Source organism: Mustela nivalis, assembly GCF_964662115.1.
Source record: "Mustela nivalis genome assembly, chromosome: 10".
NCBI lineage: Eukaryota > Metazoa > Chordata > Mammalia > Carnivora > Mustelidae > Mustela > Mustela nivalis.
In genome coordinates this window covers 18,786,117-18,800,376 of record NC_139029.1, presented here as the reverse complement: position 1 = coordinate 18,800,376, position 14,260 = coordinate 18,786,117, and the positions used below count along the sequence as shown (strand labels likewise).

General features: G+C 49.7%; 1 protein-coding gene and 1 long non-coding RNA gene across 4 annotated transcripts in view; both read right to left on the bottom strand.

Annotated features, from left to right (window-relative positions):
- LOC309841656 overlaps positions 1-14,260 on the bottom strand; it is a 963,915-nt gene that overhangs the window by 720,055 nt on the left and 229,600 nt on the right. The window lies entirely within an intron of this gene.
- Positions 2,050-12,729, bottom strand: PIGV (phosphatidylinositol glycan anchor biosynthesis class V). Of its 3 annotated transcripts, none has more exons than XM_082684868.1 (5): positions 11,421-12,729; positions 10,875-10,969; positions 8,929-9,063; positions 4,233-5,354; positions 2,050-2,880 (listed from the first exon to the last, which is right to left on the bottom strand). In XM_082684868.1, the coding sequence occupies exons 3-5, from the start codon at positions 9,004-9,006 to the stop codon at positions 2,599-2,601; spliced, it is 1,482 nt and encodes a 493-aa protein (XP_082540994.1). In that variant the 5' UTR covers positions 9,007-9,063; positions 10,875-10,969; positions 11,421-12,729; the 3' UTR covers positions 2,050-2,598. The 3 variants fall into 3 exon arrangements, with proteins under 3 accessions (XP_082540994.1, XP_082540993.1, XP_082540992.1); XM_082684867.1 differs by having other exon boundaries at positions 11,963-12,729; XM_082684866.1 differs by having other exon boundaries at positions 10,875-12,728.

Below are 14,260 nucleotides of genomic sequence, written 5' to 3'. Positions count from 1 at the left end.
AAAAGAGGTAAAGAGGAGAATCCAAGATAGCAAAGGATCTAGAGCTCCTACCTCTGCAGTACAGGGCTGAAATAGGCCCTCAAGTCTTCGTGCACACCGGGTGGAAGTCCCTGGATTTGCAGCTGTTGGTGAGGAGGGAGGGAACAGTTTCTGCCAGCTGGAGGGACACTAGGGCAGGGGTTATCCTCTTCTGCCAAGAAGGGCACTCGGGTGTCTTGGCAGAAGGCAGAGGGCTGCCCCGATCTGTGTGTACATTTTCAGAAGCATTTGACTCTGGACCAAATGCTCTCAGCTGTGCTAAAGCTGGGGCGATGGATGGGAAATGCTTATTGGCCAGGCTGACTAGAAGCTCTGACAGAGGGTGCTGGGGCTCAGCCAGGAGCTTCCCTGAAGCTGGCAAGTTTAGCTTTCTGTCATGGTCAGAGGGAGTGTGTCAAAATTCCAATTCTCAGTGCCCTCCAGAAGCTATGATTGCCCATCTATTTTAACGTTTCTGCTTGTTGGAATTTCTAATAGGGAATGAGTGGTGATGCTGCAGAGCCTCTAACCTCACTCAAAGAACGAGCACAACAGCTCAGCAGGAGTCACCGCTCTTCCTACCAGTACAGTGATGGGCTCCTAACCAAATGGGGGCCAAGAAGACACTATTTCATTCAACCTTGGACTTAGCCACAATTTATCAATTCATGCTGCCTTGTTGGCTCCTCCGACCCATGTCTACCTATCAAGAAAGCACAGGCAACTCGGGCACAGCAGGAAAACCAGTCACCACTTTGATCGTTTACTTGCCTGGCACAGATTTACTTCCACAGGAAGGGAGCCTGATTGGCTATGTATCACTGCTTTCCCTCATTCAAAGGAAGGGTCACTTCAGTTACGCCTTGGAGTTGCACCTAAAAAGGGAGAGTTCTGAGCACTGAAAGTAAGAGAACTGGATAGCTTGTCCTAAAATCCCATGTTTGAGCCTCTCCATAAATATTCAGATTGGGAGGATGCCATTGCTTTTTTTTTTTTTAAGATTTTATTTATTTATTTGACAGAGAGAAATTACAAGTACACTGAGAGGCAGGCAGAGAGAGAGAGAAGGAAGCAGGCTCCCTGCTGAGCAGAGAGCCCGATGCAGGACTCAATCCCAGGACCCTGAGATCATGACCTGAGCCGAAGGCAGCGGCTTAACCCACTGAGCCACCCAGGCGCCCCGGGAGGATGCCATTGCTTAAGGCAGGTCTCAAGATTTTTTTTTTTTTTTAGATTTTATTATTTATTTGACAGACAGAGATCACAAGTAGGCAGAGAGGCAGGCAGAGAGAGAGAGGAGGAAGCAGGCTCCCCACGGAGCAGAGAGCCCGATGTGGGTTCGATCCCAAGACCCTGGGATCATGACCTGAGCCGAAGGCAGAGGCTTTAACCCACTGAGCCACCCAGGCGCCCCAGGTCTCAAGATCTTAGAGGCGAAAGGGACCTACTAGATTATATGGCCCACCCGCCTCGCCTCTTCCAGGAGGATAATATCATTTCCCCCAGTTTCGGAAGAGGTCAGTAAGGCTGTGAAAATTCTCCCGAGGTCACACAGCTAGTAGGTGGGGTTTTACTGAGAGGACCAGGTCTCCTGGTTCTTTGTACCATGTTCTTTGTACCGTGACTTTCCCCCTAAGTATTCCATATTATTTTTAAAAATGTAATTCAGGGACACCTGGGTGGCTCAGTCAGTTAAGTGTCTGCCTCCAGCTCAGGCCTTGATCCCACGGTCCCGGAATCGAGTCCCGCATCGGGCTCCTGCTTCTCCTTCTGCCTGCCGTTCCCCTACTTGTTGCTCTCTTTCTCTCTTGCTTGCTCTTTGAAAAATAAATAAAATCTAAAAAAAAAAAAAACAAAGCAAAGCAAAACAAAAACACATAATTCAGGGGCACCTGGGTGGCTTAGCCAGTTAAGTGTCCGACTCCTACTCTCAGCTCAGGTCTTGATCTTATAGTCATGAGTTCAAGTCCTTCCCAGTGTGAATCCTACTTAAAAATAAACAAACAAACAAGCAAATAAATACATAAGTCATTGCATGCATAACCAAAAGCTGTTTAATTTGCATATCTTTGTAAGGTTTTTCATATATATAAATGAACAAATCATGAAAATATTCAGAAACAATGTTCCATTTTAAAAAGATGGTCCTACTTTACTTACTACTGCCAGGACATTGTTCCGGCCTCCACCATCCTGTGTGGACTATTAGCAGCCCGTTAGCTAGAGCCTTTGATGAGACTGACATTAAGGCAGGTCTCAAGATGTGTTTACACTTACATTTACATTGATATTTAAATACTTTAAAGTTTACAACTATCTCTGCTATGCTTGGTTGATGAGACAAATGCAAGTGTACTTTATTTAGACTTGGAGAATGAGATTTCTTCACTTACAGAGAAAATAGGTACTACTCTAAAATTTGCCATAGCCGGGACCAGATGGGGCTCTCCAGTGGCTCACACTTCTCCCGTTCCTGACCAGCCTTCAGAGAGACTGGAGGTTCCCAAAGGACAGAGCAAAGGTCCCAGGGCAACACAGTCCCAGTGTGGATCTGTAGTTCCAAGCCCCTGAGACTCTGGGTCATGTCCAAGGTAGGAAGTTGCAATGTAGGAGCAGTCCCAGGAGCCAGTAAGACAGGAAGTAGCCCAGAATGCATCGTGTGACTAGAGAACAGGTTTTCCAGTTGTATAAAAGTCCCATGATGGAATTTCTGGGGACCATTTGTCCTGGTAGGGAGTCCCCTACACGGGGCTTCCAAGGCACGGTCTCTAGGGATCTCAGCAGTGGCTCCTGATTATGAAGCAAATAAGCTGGAAACCAGTACACGAGAGGAGTGGAGGAACCTAGAAACCTGGTGAGAACCTGGAAATCATAAGAGGGGGGAAAACCCACACATTTATTGGACTATCACTGCTTCACACTGGACCAGCCCGGGGCTTCCCTGCTGCTGGGTCAACTATAGCCCCATGACTAGAACGGTATTGTTCTGGAAAAGGGATTCAGCAGAACTTAGGATCTGCCTTATAAAGAGCTGTGTGTGACACCAGCCAGGTGACCTCAATGTTACAAATAAGCAGAGCCACAGACTAATTACCACAGTCATCGGCCAATCAATACTAAAACCTACAAGGTCCAATTTTAGCCTAGGGCCTGGACTCTAACCACTAGGCTGTGACATGGGGCTTTGGGAACCTGAAGGGGTTCCCTCATGCCCTGGGGTTGGCAGAACAGAAGGAAAGGGGGCAGGGCATCCTGCGGTTCAACATTTTCCGTCCTAGGGGAGTTCAGAGCCAAGTCTCCACATGGCCTCCCTCATCTAAGCTGGAAACTCCAAGCTGTGCTGGCACTCGCTCTACCAGTTAATCCAGCTACAAACACAGAATGCTACTTTCTGTTTCCCCTGTGCCTCTTATCCACACAGCCCAGAGAACTTTACAAACAGCCAATGTGCGCCTCCAACAGGCAGAAGCTGTTAGGGAGCGGCTGGCATGGAGAACTACGACTTCCTCAGGGTTATGTGGGAACCGGGGCCACAGCCAGGAATAAAAAAATGGAAAGTATCAAAGGCTTCCCACCCTTCTATTGCCCTCTCCCACCCCGAACATGACACAGGGATCTCCTCGAAAGACTGAGCACCTGCCAGGGCTGAGAGTACCTTAAGTCAACACCCAAGGAGGCACTGGGCGTAACCTGTGCAGTCGGGGAAGGTCCTGCGCTCTCCTCTGCGCTGACTCCTTTATCTGTCACTTCAGGTCCTTCCACGACTGTCGTGTCTCTGCACGCACCCCTCATTTGCCCAGAATACTCTTCCTCTGCTTCTTAAATGCAATTCTTTCTTACTCTTTAGGACCCAGCCTTCATAGGACACCCTCCTCGACTCCTTCCGTCTATGAGCTACTTTTTCTTCTGTGTTTCCACAATCCTTTACCTCAAAACAGCAACTCTTCTTCCATCCCACTGAACTAGAATTTTATCTGTGTCTGTCTCCCCATTTCTACCATGAGACCCGCGACGGCAGCAATCCTGCCTCACTCATGTTCCATTCCTCAGTGGTCTCACCCAGGGTCTGGACAAAGAAAACCCCCTAATAGCTGGCAAATGAATAAATTAGGCACAGGTCACTCAAATGGGAAGAAGCGAGCAGTCTTCCTTGACCCTGGCCCGGGGGTCTTGCCTGTATTCCCACCCTGACCCCGGCCAGGAACCCCACTCACCTGAACGTGCATGCAGAGACCGCCAAACAGCGCCAGCGCCGTGGCATGGACCAGGTACACAAACACCCGAGAGCCGAGGAATCCGCGGTTGGGTTTCTCTGGGGTCTTACTGTGCTTGCTCCTTTGCATCCCCAGCGTAACGCAGAGCCAAGGGTGGGTGGTCACATATGTCCATGTTGCCCCAGCAACCAGGATAGCCATTGGTGTGGCCAGAAGGAAATTGGGCACCTGCTTGAGCTCATAGTATCTCAAAAAGCCAACATTCCAGTAGATATCCTGGATATAGCTATATATTAGGGGCAGTTCCCAGGAGCACCAAGGTGGCTCATTTCCCTCCACAGTCCGGTAGCCTTTGTCCATGGCTAACTGCCGTAAGGGCTCCGGGATGGGGCGGACTGAGCCTGACAGACAGAACTGGGTATAGCCATAATACTGAAAGAGAGCAAAGGGAAGGCCAAGTGCGAACACAGACAGGAATACAGAGCCCATTAGTTTCAAGAGTGGTCTCAGAGGATTCAGCACCATGGGAGAGGACAGAAAGCCTTGGCACTGAGAATACACGAGGAAGCCAATGTTGACCAGCCCGTTGGAGCGTACACCAGTGGCAAGGGCAAAGAGGAAGCCACTAGTCCAGCTTCGGCCCCTTTCCAGCTGTCCCATGGCACTGAACGTCAGGAGGGCAAACAAAGCTTCTGAGTAACCAGCTGCCAGGAAGACATTGGCGGGGCTGAGGCAGAAGAGTAGGGCTCCATAAAAGGCCTGGCAGGGACAGCGCAAAACGAGACAGCCCAGGTCGTGAAGTGCGACAGCGGCCAGCACGGAGAACAAGGAATTGAGCAGCGCTACTGAGATTAACAGGCGACTTCGTAGGTTCAGCAATGGCCACAGGGGCCTCAGTAGTTCAGCTCCCACCAAGAGAGCCAGGGGGAAGCCAGGGAAGAAGGCGAAGTTGTGCTCATAGAGATAGCCACGCTCAGCAATGAACAGGAAGTGTTCAGCATCCCAGTGAGATAGGCCACCCAGAAGACCTTCGACGATTTGGTCCACAGAGCCTGAAGGGGTGAGGCGAGGAGGAGAGAAGGCTTCTGCATGGTGATCGGGGATGATGGCATTGAAGAGAGCCTGTGGGATGAAGGAGAACTAGGATTTCAGTTGAGCAAGTGAAGGAAAGAATTACCATATCATAAAATGAGGAAGAACAGACTTGCTGGAGGACAATCAGGAGTTCAGTTCTAGACTAGCGAAGTTTGAGCTACACATTCCAGGGCAGAGGTCAACGAGGCAGACACAGGAGTCTGACAGTCAGGAGAGCGATCAGGGCTGGAGACATAAATTCAGATGTCCTAAGTGCACAGAAGGTATTTAAAGGTGTGGGACTGAATGAGATCACCTGGGGAGGAAGGAAGCAGGGCTAGAGAAAAGAGATCTGAGGATTGGGCCCTGAATGTGTCAACGTTTAGAGGCCTGAAGGAGAGTGAGGATCCAGAATGAAGATAAAGAAGGAAAACCAGGAGAGCAGGGTGTCTTAGAACCAAGTGAAGCAATTCTGTTAAATGTTGCTAATAGGTCAAGGAAGATGGGGACTGGGGCGCCTGGGTGGCTCAGTAGGTTAAGCCTCTGCCTTCGGCTCAGGTCATGATCTCAGGGTCCTGAGATCCTGCTCAGTAGGGAGCCTGCTCCTTCCTCTCTGCCTGCCTCTCTATTTGTGATCGCTCTCTGTGTCAAATAAATAAATAAAATCTTAAAAAAAAAAAGGAAGATGGGGACTGAAAAGTGACCGCTGGATTTAGAAATGTGTAGGTCACTAGTTAAGTTTGACAAAAGCTGTTTCAGTGGAGTGGAGAATAGAGAAGACTGCCGAGACTGGGCTCAGCAGAGAAGGGGAGAAGGAAAGCAGATAACTATCTGGATGAGTTTGGCTGCAAATGGGGTAGTAGGTGAATGAGGACGGGAGAGAGAAGCATTTGTGAATGGGGATAATCCGGTGGAAAGGACACCACTAAGTATGCAGGGGCGAGGGAAGAATTGCTGGAGCAGGCACAAGGCAGGTAGGAACTGCTACACAGGCGGAGGAGCAAGGCTCAGGGAGGACAGCAGGGCTCGGCCTGCTTCAGCAGCAAAGGCACACGGGTGCCATGCATGGGATGAATATGGGGGGAGCACACACAAGGTCAATTCTGATTACATCTATTTTTCTGAGTTTTCGCTCAGGGAAGCAAACTGGGGAAAAGGGTGTTAGGGACTTGAATTAAAAGATAAACATGTAGGGCACCTGGGTGGCTCAGTGGGTTAAAGCCTCTGCTTTCAGCTCGGGTCATGACCCCAGGGTCCTGGGATCAAGCCCCATATCGGGGCTCTCTGCTCAGCGGGGAGCCTGTTTCCTCCTCTCTCTGCCTGCCTCTCTGCCTACTTGTGATCTCCGTCTGTCAAATAAATAAATAAATCTTTAAAAAAAAAAAAAAGATAAACATGTAAAGTAAGTCCTCTGTGACCCCTAGTTCTCCAAATAGGCTGTGCACTGGAATCATCCAGGGAGTTTCAAAAATACTGATGTCTGGATGGCTGGGTCCCTCCCCTAGGGTTAATGATTTAACTGGTATGGGATACTGACTGGGCATTGAGTTTTTTTGTTTTTTTGTGTTTTGTTTTTTAAGCTCCCCCAAGTGACTCTGATGTGCAGAACGATTTGAGCGAATGGCAAGGTGAATGGGCCAGGGAAATACACTAAGATCGCCAGGTAGCACTAAAGACTCATGTTGGCCAAAGATCTTGAAGAGAAAGCGACTAGTCAATACAGCTGTGTGTTTCTCTCTGGGCATGATGCAGAAGTAGAGAGAGAACGAAACTGAACTGTGCCTGGGCCTCTTTCTTGTGACTAAGCCGGGGAGAAGGGAGTGCACGAGTTGTGCCTGTGTGCCTGGTGGATCATGGAATCTAGCTGGGTAAGAAGGGGTTCGGAAGCCAGAAGGTAAATGAGGCACAGTGAAACAGTGGTAGAATCAGTGGACTGTAAGTCCTAAGGTGGTGGAAGAGACGTTAGAACTGGGGTACTTAGAGGGAGTGAGCTCGAAAGATAGGAGATAGTGGTTAGTCCTATCAGCTTTATTAATATTGAGACCACCAAGAAATTAACAGGAGTGCTGGAAAGTGCAACAGTGAATCAGGAGCTTAAACCTTCAAGGAATGAAGAGGAATGAGCTGTCACTAACAGAGACGACAGCAAGAGTGAAGGGTAACTGGGGTGAACATCTGATGGCATGAGCATTAAAGCTGGAAGGGGGATGGGGGAGAGACGGGGATAATGAAATAGCATTATTGTTAAAGGTCTTTTTGCATCATCAGATTGTCAGCTACTCAAAGGATAAGAGATTGTGACTTTTCCTTCCCACCACCTAGCACAGTTCTTGGAACAGAGCACACACTTAATACGATCTGTGGTAGAAGGAGAGGAGAGAACAGGAGACATACGCATTTCCAAATCACTATCTGAATTAGGCTTGCTTCCCTATCCCAGATGCCAGTTCCCCAGGCCCCCCCAGGGGCCTGCTAATCACTCATCTGATACTGTTCAAAGCCATCATTGGGTCAGTTTTCCCAGCCCCACAACTGTGATATAACTCCATTCTTAAGACTTTCTCTTTTTGGTCAGTTTCTTTATCAGGCCACTTTAAACAGTGAAAACGAATGGGACAGGAGTGCCAGTCACAGATAACAGCCTTAGTCTCCAAGCTGAAGCTACTTTTAACTAAACCTGGGGCCCCGTAGAGGCTGCTAGGCGTTATAGTGCAGGAAGGGAGAAAGGAGGTTTCCAGAAAGAAGGAGAACCCTGAGAAAATGGCATCTGTGGAAAAAGCACACATAATTATGCTAATATAACACCACTAGATTGCTGACAGACTTTCAACAACAACACATACTGAGCACATACTAAGCACTGGGCACTGTGCTAGGCACCAGACAGAATTCATATATATGCAAAAATTGGTCAAAATATGTATCAAGAGGAGCCTTGGAGGGGAAAGGAAGTTGCAAAAGTGCAAATGCATTCTGAGGGTTGTGGTGGGTGAGGCACCTGGGGAAAGAGCTGGGGACATTGCTGACTAACTGAATACACACAGATGGTCCCAGGACAGTGCCTCTCAACTGACTGACACTGTGCTCAGTTTCCTGGTAAGGGGACCCAGGCCGATGCCTTGGGCTGTCATGCCTTAAAGGCATCTCTGGTTACAGAACCTCATGGCCCATTGGAAAGACCACTAGCTCAGGACTTAGGAAGGCTGGGGTCTGATTCTGGCCCTTCTCTAACTTGCTGTGCAACATTATGGAAGCTACTGAATCTTTCTGGGCCTCTGTTTCTTCGCGTGTAAAGCAAAGGATTAACAGACCATTTCTGGGGTGCCTGGCTGGCTCACCTGGCAGAGCATGCAACTCTTGATCTTGGGGTCATAAGTTCGAGCTCCACGTTGGGCATGGAGTTTACTTTTAAAATTAAATAAATTAAATCTTAAAAAAAAAAAAAAAACAGAGACCATTTCTAAGAGTCCTGCCCACCTTTCGGTTATCAGGTGTAGGTATCTATGGTTCCAACCACATGGAAGGACACACCTGGGAGGCAGAAAGAATGTGGGGATGATTCTTAGTGCCTAGCCCAGTCATGTGGCAACAGCAAGTTCAGGACAAAAGATCAGAGACTGACCTGCAGCACCAGAGTCAGGACACGGCAGCTGACTGCAAACCTCAGCACCTCTTTCCTGGACGGGTCCAGGGGCCACATCCTCTCACCACCGGGAACTCAGGGGTGTTGCTGCTCGGACTGAGCTCCCACAGGCTTCTAAACTCCAAAACCCAAAGAGGAAATGTCACACATGGGCCGAAAGTAAATTTGCTGTTATTTTTTTTTCCCACAAAAGTAAATTCTTGAAAGCATTCTTCACAGAAGATTCCCCCTTCAGCATAAATGGCAAACTTAATTGCCCAGCTGTCCAGTCCAGATGAGGGAGAAGCATCTTGAAGGCAGACGGGACCTCTTGGGTGTCACTTGGAAGCACTGTATTTCAGGAAAATTCTAGACAGATAGGCATGAAATTAGTAGCTAGGCTCACAGAAAATCTTCAAAAGCCTGTTGGGTACCCCTGTGCAGGAACTAAAGACCTGGGTTCAAATCCTGACTTTGTTACTTGCAAGTTCTAATTCAGACCTTCTGAGCCTCAGGTCTTTAGGTATAAAATGGGATCAGACTGTTGTTGGTTTTTTGTTTTTTTTTTTTTCCCCCCCAGACTATTTTCTCTCACAAAATTGTCATGATGGTGAAGGGGATGAAAGTGTGAAGAAGTACCACCAAATCCATGTTGTGGTTTCTATTATTTGGTGTGTGCCCTTTCCCTCTTGCCCAGAATAATAAACTAGATCCCAAACCAGAGTCCCAAAAGTGGGGCACAGGACTCAACTGGAAGACCATAATGACTACACACTGTAGCCTGGCTCTCTGATGTGTGTTCAGCTGGTCTGTTAAATTAAGTGGAGAAGGAAAAGAAAACCACCACTCAGCAGGGCTTCAGCCAGCTCACATTGCTAAAACAAACTGAGGGGGGAAGACAGCCGACTACTAGGGATGCAGAAAACTGTTATTTCCCCATCTCTTTGTTGGAATGGCAGCAATGTACAAACAACTGCGAAGCCACTCTGAGGCAAGGAATGAACTTCGAGGCTTTTTTTTTTTTTTTTTAACGCAACTCCTTGGGCTAAAAGAAGTAGCAATGGCTCCTACCGAACATTCCAACACTAGTTTGGGAAATCAGAAGTGGGGGCCAGAGCACCAAAGGCAGCTCACTGATGATTTGGGGTGAACTATCCCTAAAGGAAGAAACATTTCAACTGGGAAATTAACAGCGAGGGTTGGAAGACTTTTCTTTCTTATCTGAGTAGTATCTATCAAATCTTTAGCTATTATTCGTTTCTGGAATTCTCTGATGCTCACTAGACTATATGATATGCTCTCACTGCACTCTGCTTCGTCGTCTTTACTGCTGTGACTTACTTATGTGGCTCGGGAGGGCAGGGGCTTTGTCATGCTCCCAATTACACCCGCTGGGTCCGGCATTACACACAGGCATTTCAAGCCTCCGTTTCTCACTGAGTGGAAGTGGTAAGAACAAGATACGGCATCACCAGTTCACTAGCTCGGGATATAAAATCACTGCTTTAAGTATTCTTCCCGCTACATCTCACGTCTTAGTTAAGACCTAAGTCACAGAAGCCACAGGAAAACAGTTTCTCCACCAAGGGCGCAAGACTGACCAATAGCAACAGTACACTTTTCTCAGCACAAGGGGGCGCCTGCTGCTCACGCCATTACTAGGCGGCCTGGAGGAAGGGAGGGGCCGTCATCGCCACAAGGGTTTACTCATCAAAATTCAGTTCAAAGGCAAGCTTTTGAAAACCCCAGAGAGCGGCGGTAGTTTGTGAATCCATGCAGCATTTCCAGCATCTGACTCGCGGAATCGAGAGGAATTGTAGAAATCAGTACGGCCAGCTTCACATGGCCGCTGATTCCCCATCCCAGGGTGAATTCACTTTTTTCTTTCCTTCACTTCCCACCCACATGCAGAAGAAAAGTTGGGGACAGAAAAGCACTTAACCCACCTCTGCCTCTTCACCAGGCTTCCATTCTTCCTTTCCTCTCTCCAGAGTCAAGCTCTAGCCCCAACGACCACAGGCTTCTTGTAACCTACACTTAGCTTATAGGTAAACCAAGTTAAAACAAAATAAAGCCAATGAGTTGTCCCTCTGGGCTAGTTGAAGACCTCGCTTCCCAACAACCCCTTTACAAAATCACAAACTCTTGAATTGGCAGGACGCTTAGGAGCAACTAGTTTTACTCTATTTTCCTGGGAGATAAATATGCCCAGAGTGGTGACTAATAAAAATCTCCACGGTTTAGACCCTGTGAGGCCAGTATAATTACCATCGCCGTTTTATGGATGTGGAAACTGAGGCTCATTGGGGTCATGTGACACACCCTGGGCTATATTTAAAGCGAATATCTCCTTTTTCCCTTCTGGAACCTCAAGATCTTCCCACCGGCCCTCAACCAGGCCAAAGGGCATGTGCTCTTTCAGAGCCATGGTAACAACCCAGGACTCCCAACTCCGAGCCCAATACTTATCCAAAGACAGCGCATGCTCTTACTGGGTATGCTTAGAGAAGGGAGGGCTCTAGCTCAGACTCCGGAGAAGGCTGAATTGGAGCCCGGGACCCATGGGAGTAGGACAGCGTCCTCTGTACAGTAGGGAAGTCTCCGTGACCCAGGGTCCTCGGGACCAGAGGCATCGCTGGCTGTCGCGAGCCAGGGGCCGCCTTCTGCCAACCCCAGCCAGGTCCGAAGCCCATCCTAACCCTTTCCTTTCGGACACAGTCCCAGGCGGGTAGTGGGAACCACCTCTCCCCAAAGGGGGCACGGTTCGGGGACACTCCCGAGGGGGCCGGTGGGGCCCGGCCAGAGCCGGCCTACGGCCGGAAGGCAGGGGAGGGCGGGAGGCTGTAAAGGAAGTGGCGGCATCGGGAGGCCGCTATGGCGGAGGGGCGGGGCTCCCCGCTCCACGGCGACCTCCGCCTCATTTCCCTCGGCCTCCGTTTGACAACTTCCCTCCCCCCCGAAAACTCCAAGGCTCTCAAGCTGGCGCCGGGTCCGTAGCCCCGGCCCATCTCGACCTCCCAGGCGGGGCCCGAACCTCAGCTCCTTCATCCGGGACCCCGAGCGGCCTGCGCCTGCGCACCAGCTCCGCCAAGGCGGCCCCGCCCCCCTCCTGCCCGGTCTCGGAGCTGCCCCGCCCCCCTCCGCGGCGGCCATCTTGACTCCGGGCGCGCGGGGCGGGGACGCCTTAGCCCCAAGAGTCTGTGCCCTCCGCCGTGGCACCTTCCCGCCTTGGTGACACCTGAAGAGTTCCCGCCGGCGCTTCGCGCGCCTCAGGTCCCCTCCCTAGCCTTCAGTTAGCCCGTCCGTGCTACTGTGGCAGAGTCGGCGTTCTCGCCCGGTTGCAGCCCACAAACATCCACTGAGTTCCCGACGTGTTTGTGCGGAGGAGGCTCTTGGGGCCTCTGCACGGAAGCCAGAGCCGCACTTTCCCTGCTATCAGGCGTCAACCGCTCAGCACAGGGCCTGGCACACAATAGATGGTCTCTGAATAGAAAGAGGAGCCTTGGGGTTTCTGTGACCAGCAGTGGCACCCTGCGTCCGGTGTGAGGAAAGTGGGGGGATCCCCCTGCCTTCCCCTTCAAGATAACGGGGACCTAATTCGATCCTCAGCCCCACCTCAGGTGCTAATGAGGACGGTGCCGAGAACGCCCCCCAGGGCTCTTCCTCAAACAGTTGTCCTGGTAGGAAGTGGGGCCAAAAAAGAAGAAGCAACGCCCAAGAAGCCAACTCAACAAAAAAGGCTGTTAGGGAGGAGCGGCCAGTGGGTACCCCTGTAACGGAAACTGTTGAACAACTTTGCACCCTCCTTCAAGGAAACAGATAATAAATCCTTCTCCGTTGGTGGATTTCTCGTTTCTCAGGATTCCAAAGCCTTCTGTGGTTTCAGTTATCGGTTGTCTAAACGGAGCTGGGGTCTGCGTTTGCCTCTGGCCACCGACCTGGCGAGGGAGGGGTTTATCTTCTGCCACAGCTATTAGTGTGGGTGGGAACAAAGGGATGGTTGCTATCTCTCCAGGCAAGGAAAACTGGCCTCCATCAGTTCTGTGGGGGCCAGGAAAGGCACTTTTTGATTCTAACTCATTTCAGACTCTTGACACCCACGCCGGCCTAAGATACTGTTGTGTGTGAGGTGGATATAGAAGAAATCACATGTCAGTCCTGAGTTGAAGAAGGGAAAAAAATGGAGAAGTTTTTTTCACTGACACACACTTGTTCTCTGCTCCAAAGGCCTGTCAGTGAATCGGCAAGGCTGTGGTGCACACTCGTGACTGGGGCCTGAGGTTGTGGCTTGAATCTCTAGAACTCCATGAGGCTCCCAGCAGTACTCTGTTTGCAAGACAAAACCAAGCAATGAACTGTACTCGCTTTGTGAATTCACAAGGGAAAAAGACAGGCATTCTTAAGGGTTTCTCCATCCACACCAAATTCCCTCAAAAATCTGTCTGTAAAAAAGGACAGGGGTCTCTTGTGACAAGTCAGAATGTTTTCTAACAGCTCAACTGTCACCCGTTAAGAGGTAGAATTTTGTCCAGATCTTCAGCTCTACTTTCCAGCAATTTCTCCTTCCTTTCCTTCTCTGCTACCCCTCCCCCCCTTCCTCTCTGTTTCCTGTTTTATTTTCTGGCTCTTGCTCTGACAGGAAAACAAGAAAGCTGAACCTTGTGCTCTCAAAGCCCTGGCTTGTCAGAATGGAAGAAGACTAGGTGGGATGGGAGGGGGTTCTAGAAGGCAACTCTCTCCAGTCTGCTTTTGGAGTCTGCAGCTAAAATGGAGCCTGCATCCATCTACACAGGGAGCCAGCCGAGCAACCAGCACTGTGGGAGAGCCAGGGAGACAGAGACGTAGCCAAGGGTTCCAGAAAGAATCTATACCATCCAGTCACTTCCATGAAGAAGCAAATATCCCATACCACCAACAAATGATTTCATAATACAAATCCCTGACCTAAACAATACAAGCAGTGCATCACTGTTTCTGGAATCCTAGAAGGTAAAAGAGTTACAGCATTTCTGTGTCTCAGACTTGCCTGGCTCTGCTCTTGTGCTTCCTCTGCTTGAAATGCCTCACTGCCAGACCACCCTTTGGCCAGGCCGTTACCTTCAGGTCTCAGCTGAAAGGTGGCCTCCTCAGAAAAGTTCTCTCCCACTACCGAGCCATAACCAGCCCCCTGTACTATCCCATCACCCTGTTCTGTTATCTTCATAGCACCTCTCCCCACCTAATTGTCCTGTTTATGAATTTTACTGCTCTCATTGTCTGGTTCCCTCTTACAGAATATAAGCTTGAGAGAGCCGGGGCCATATTCACCGAAGTATTACCAGCACTTACAACA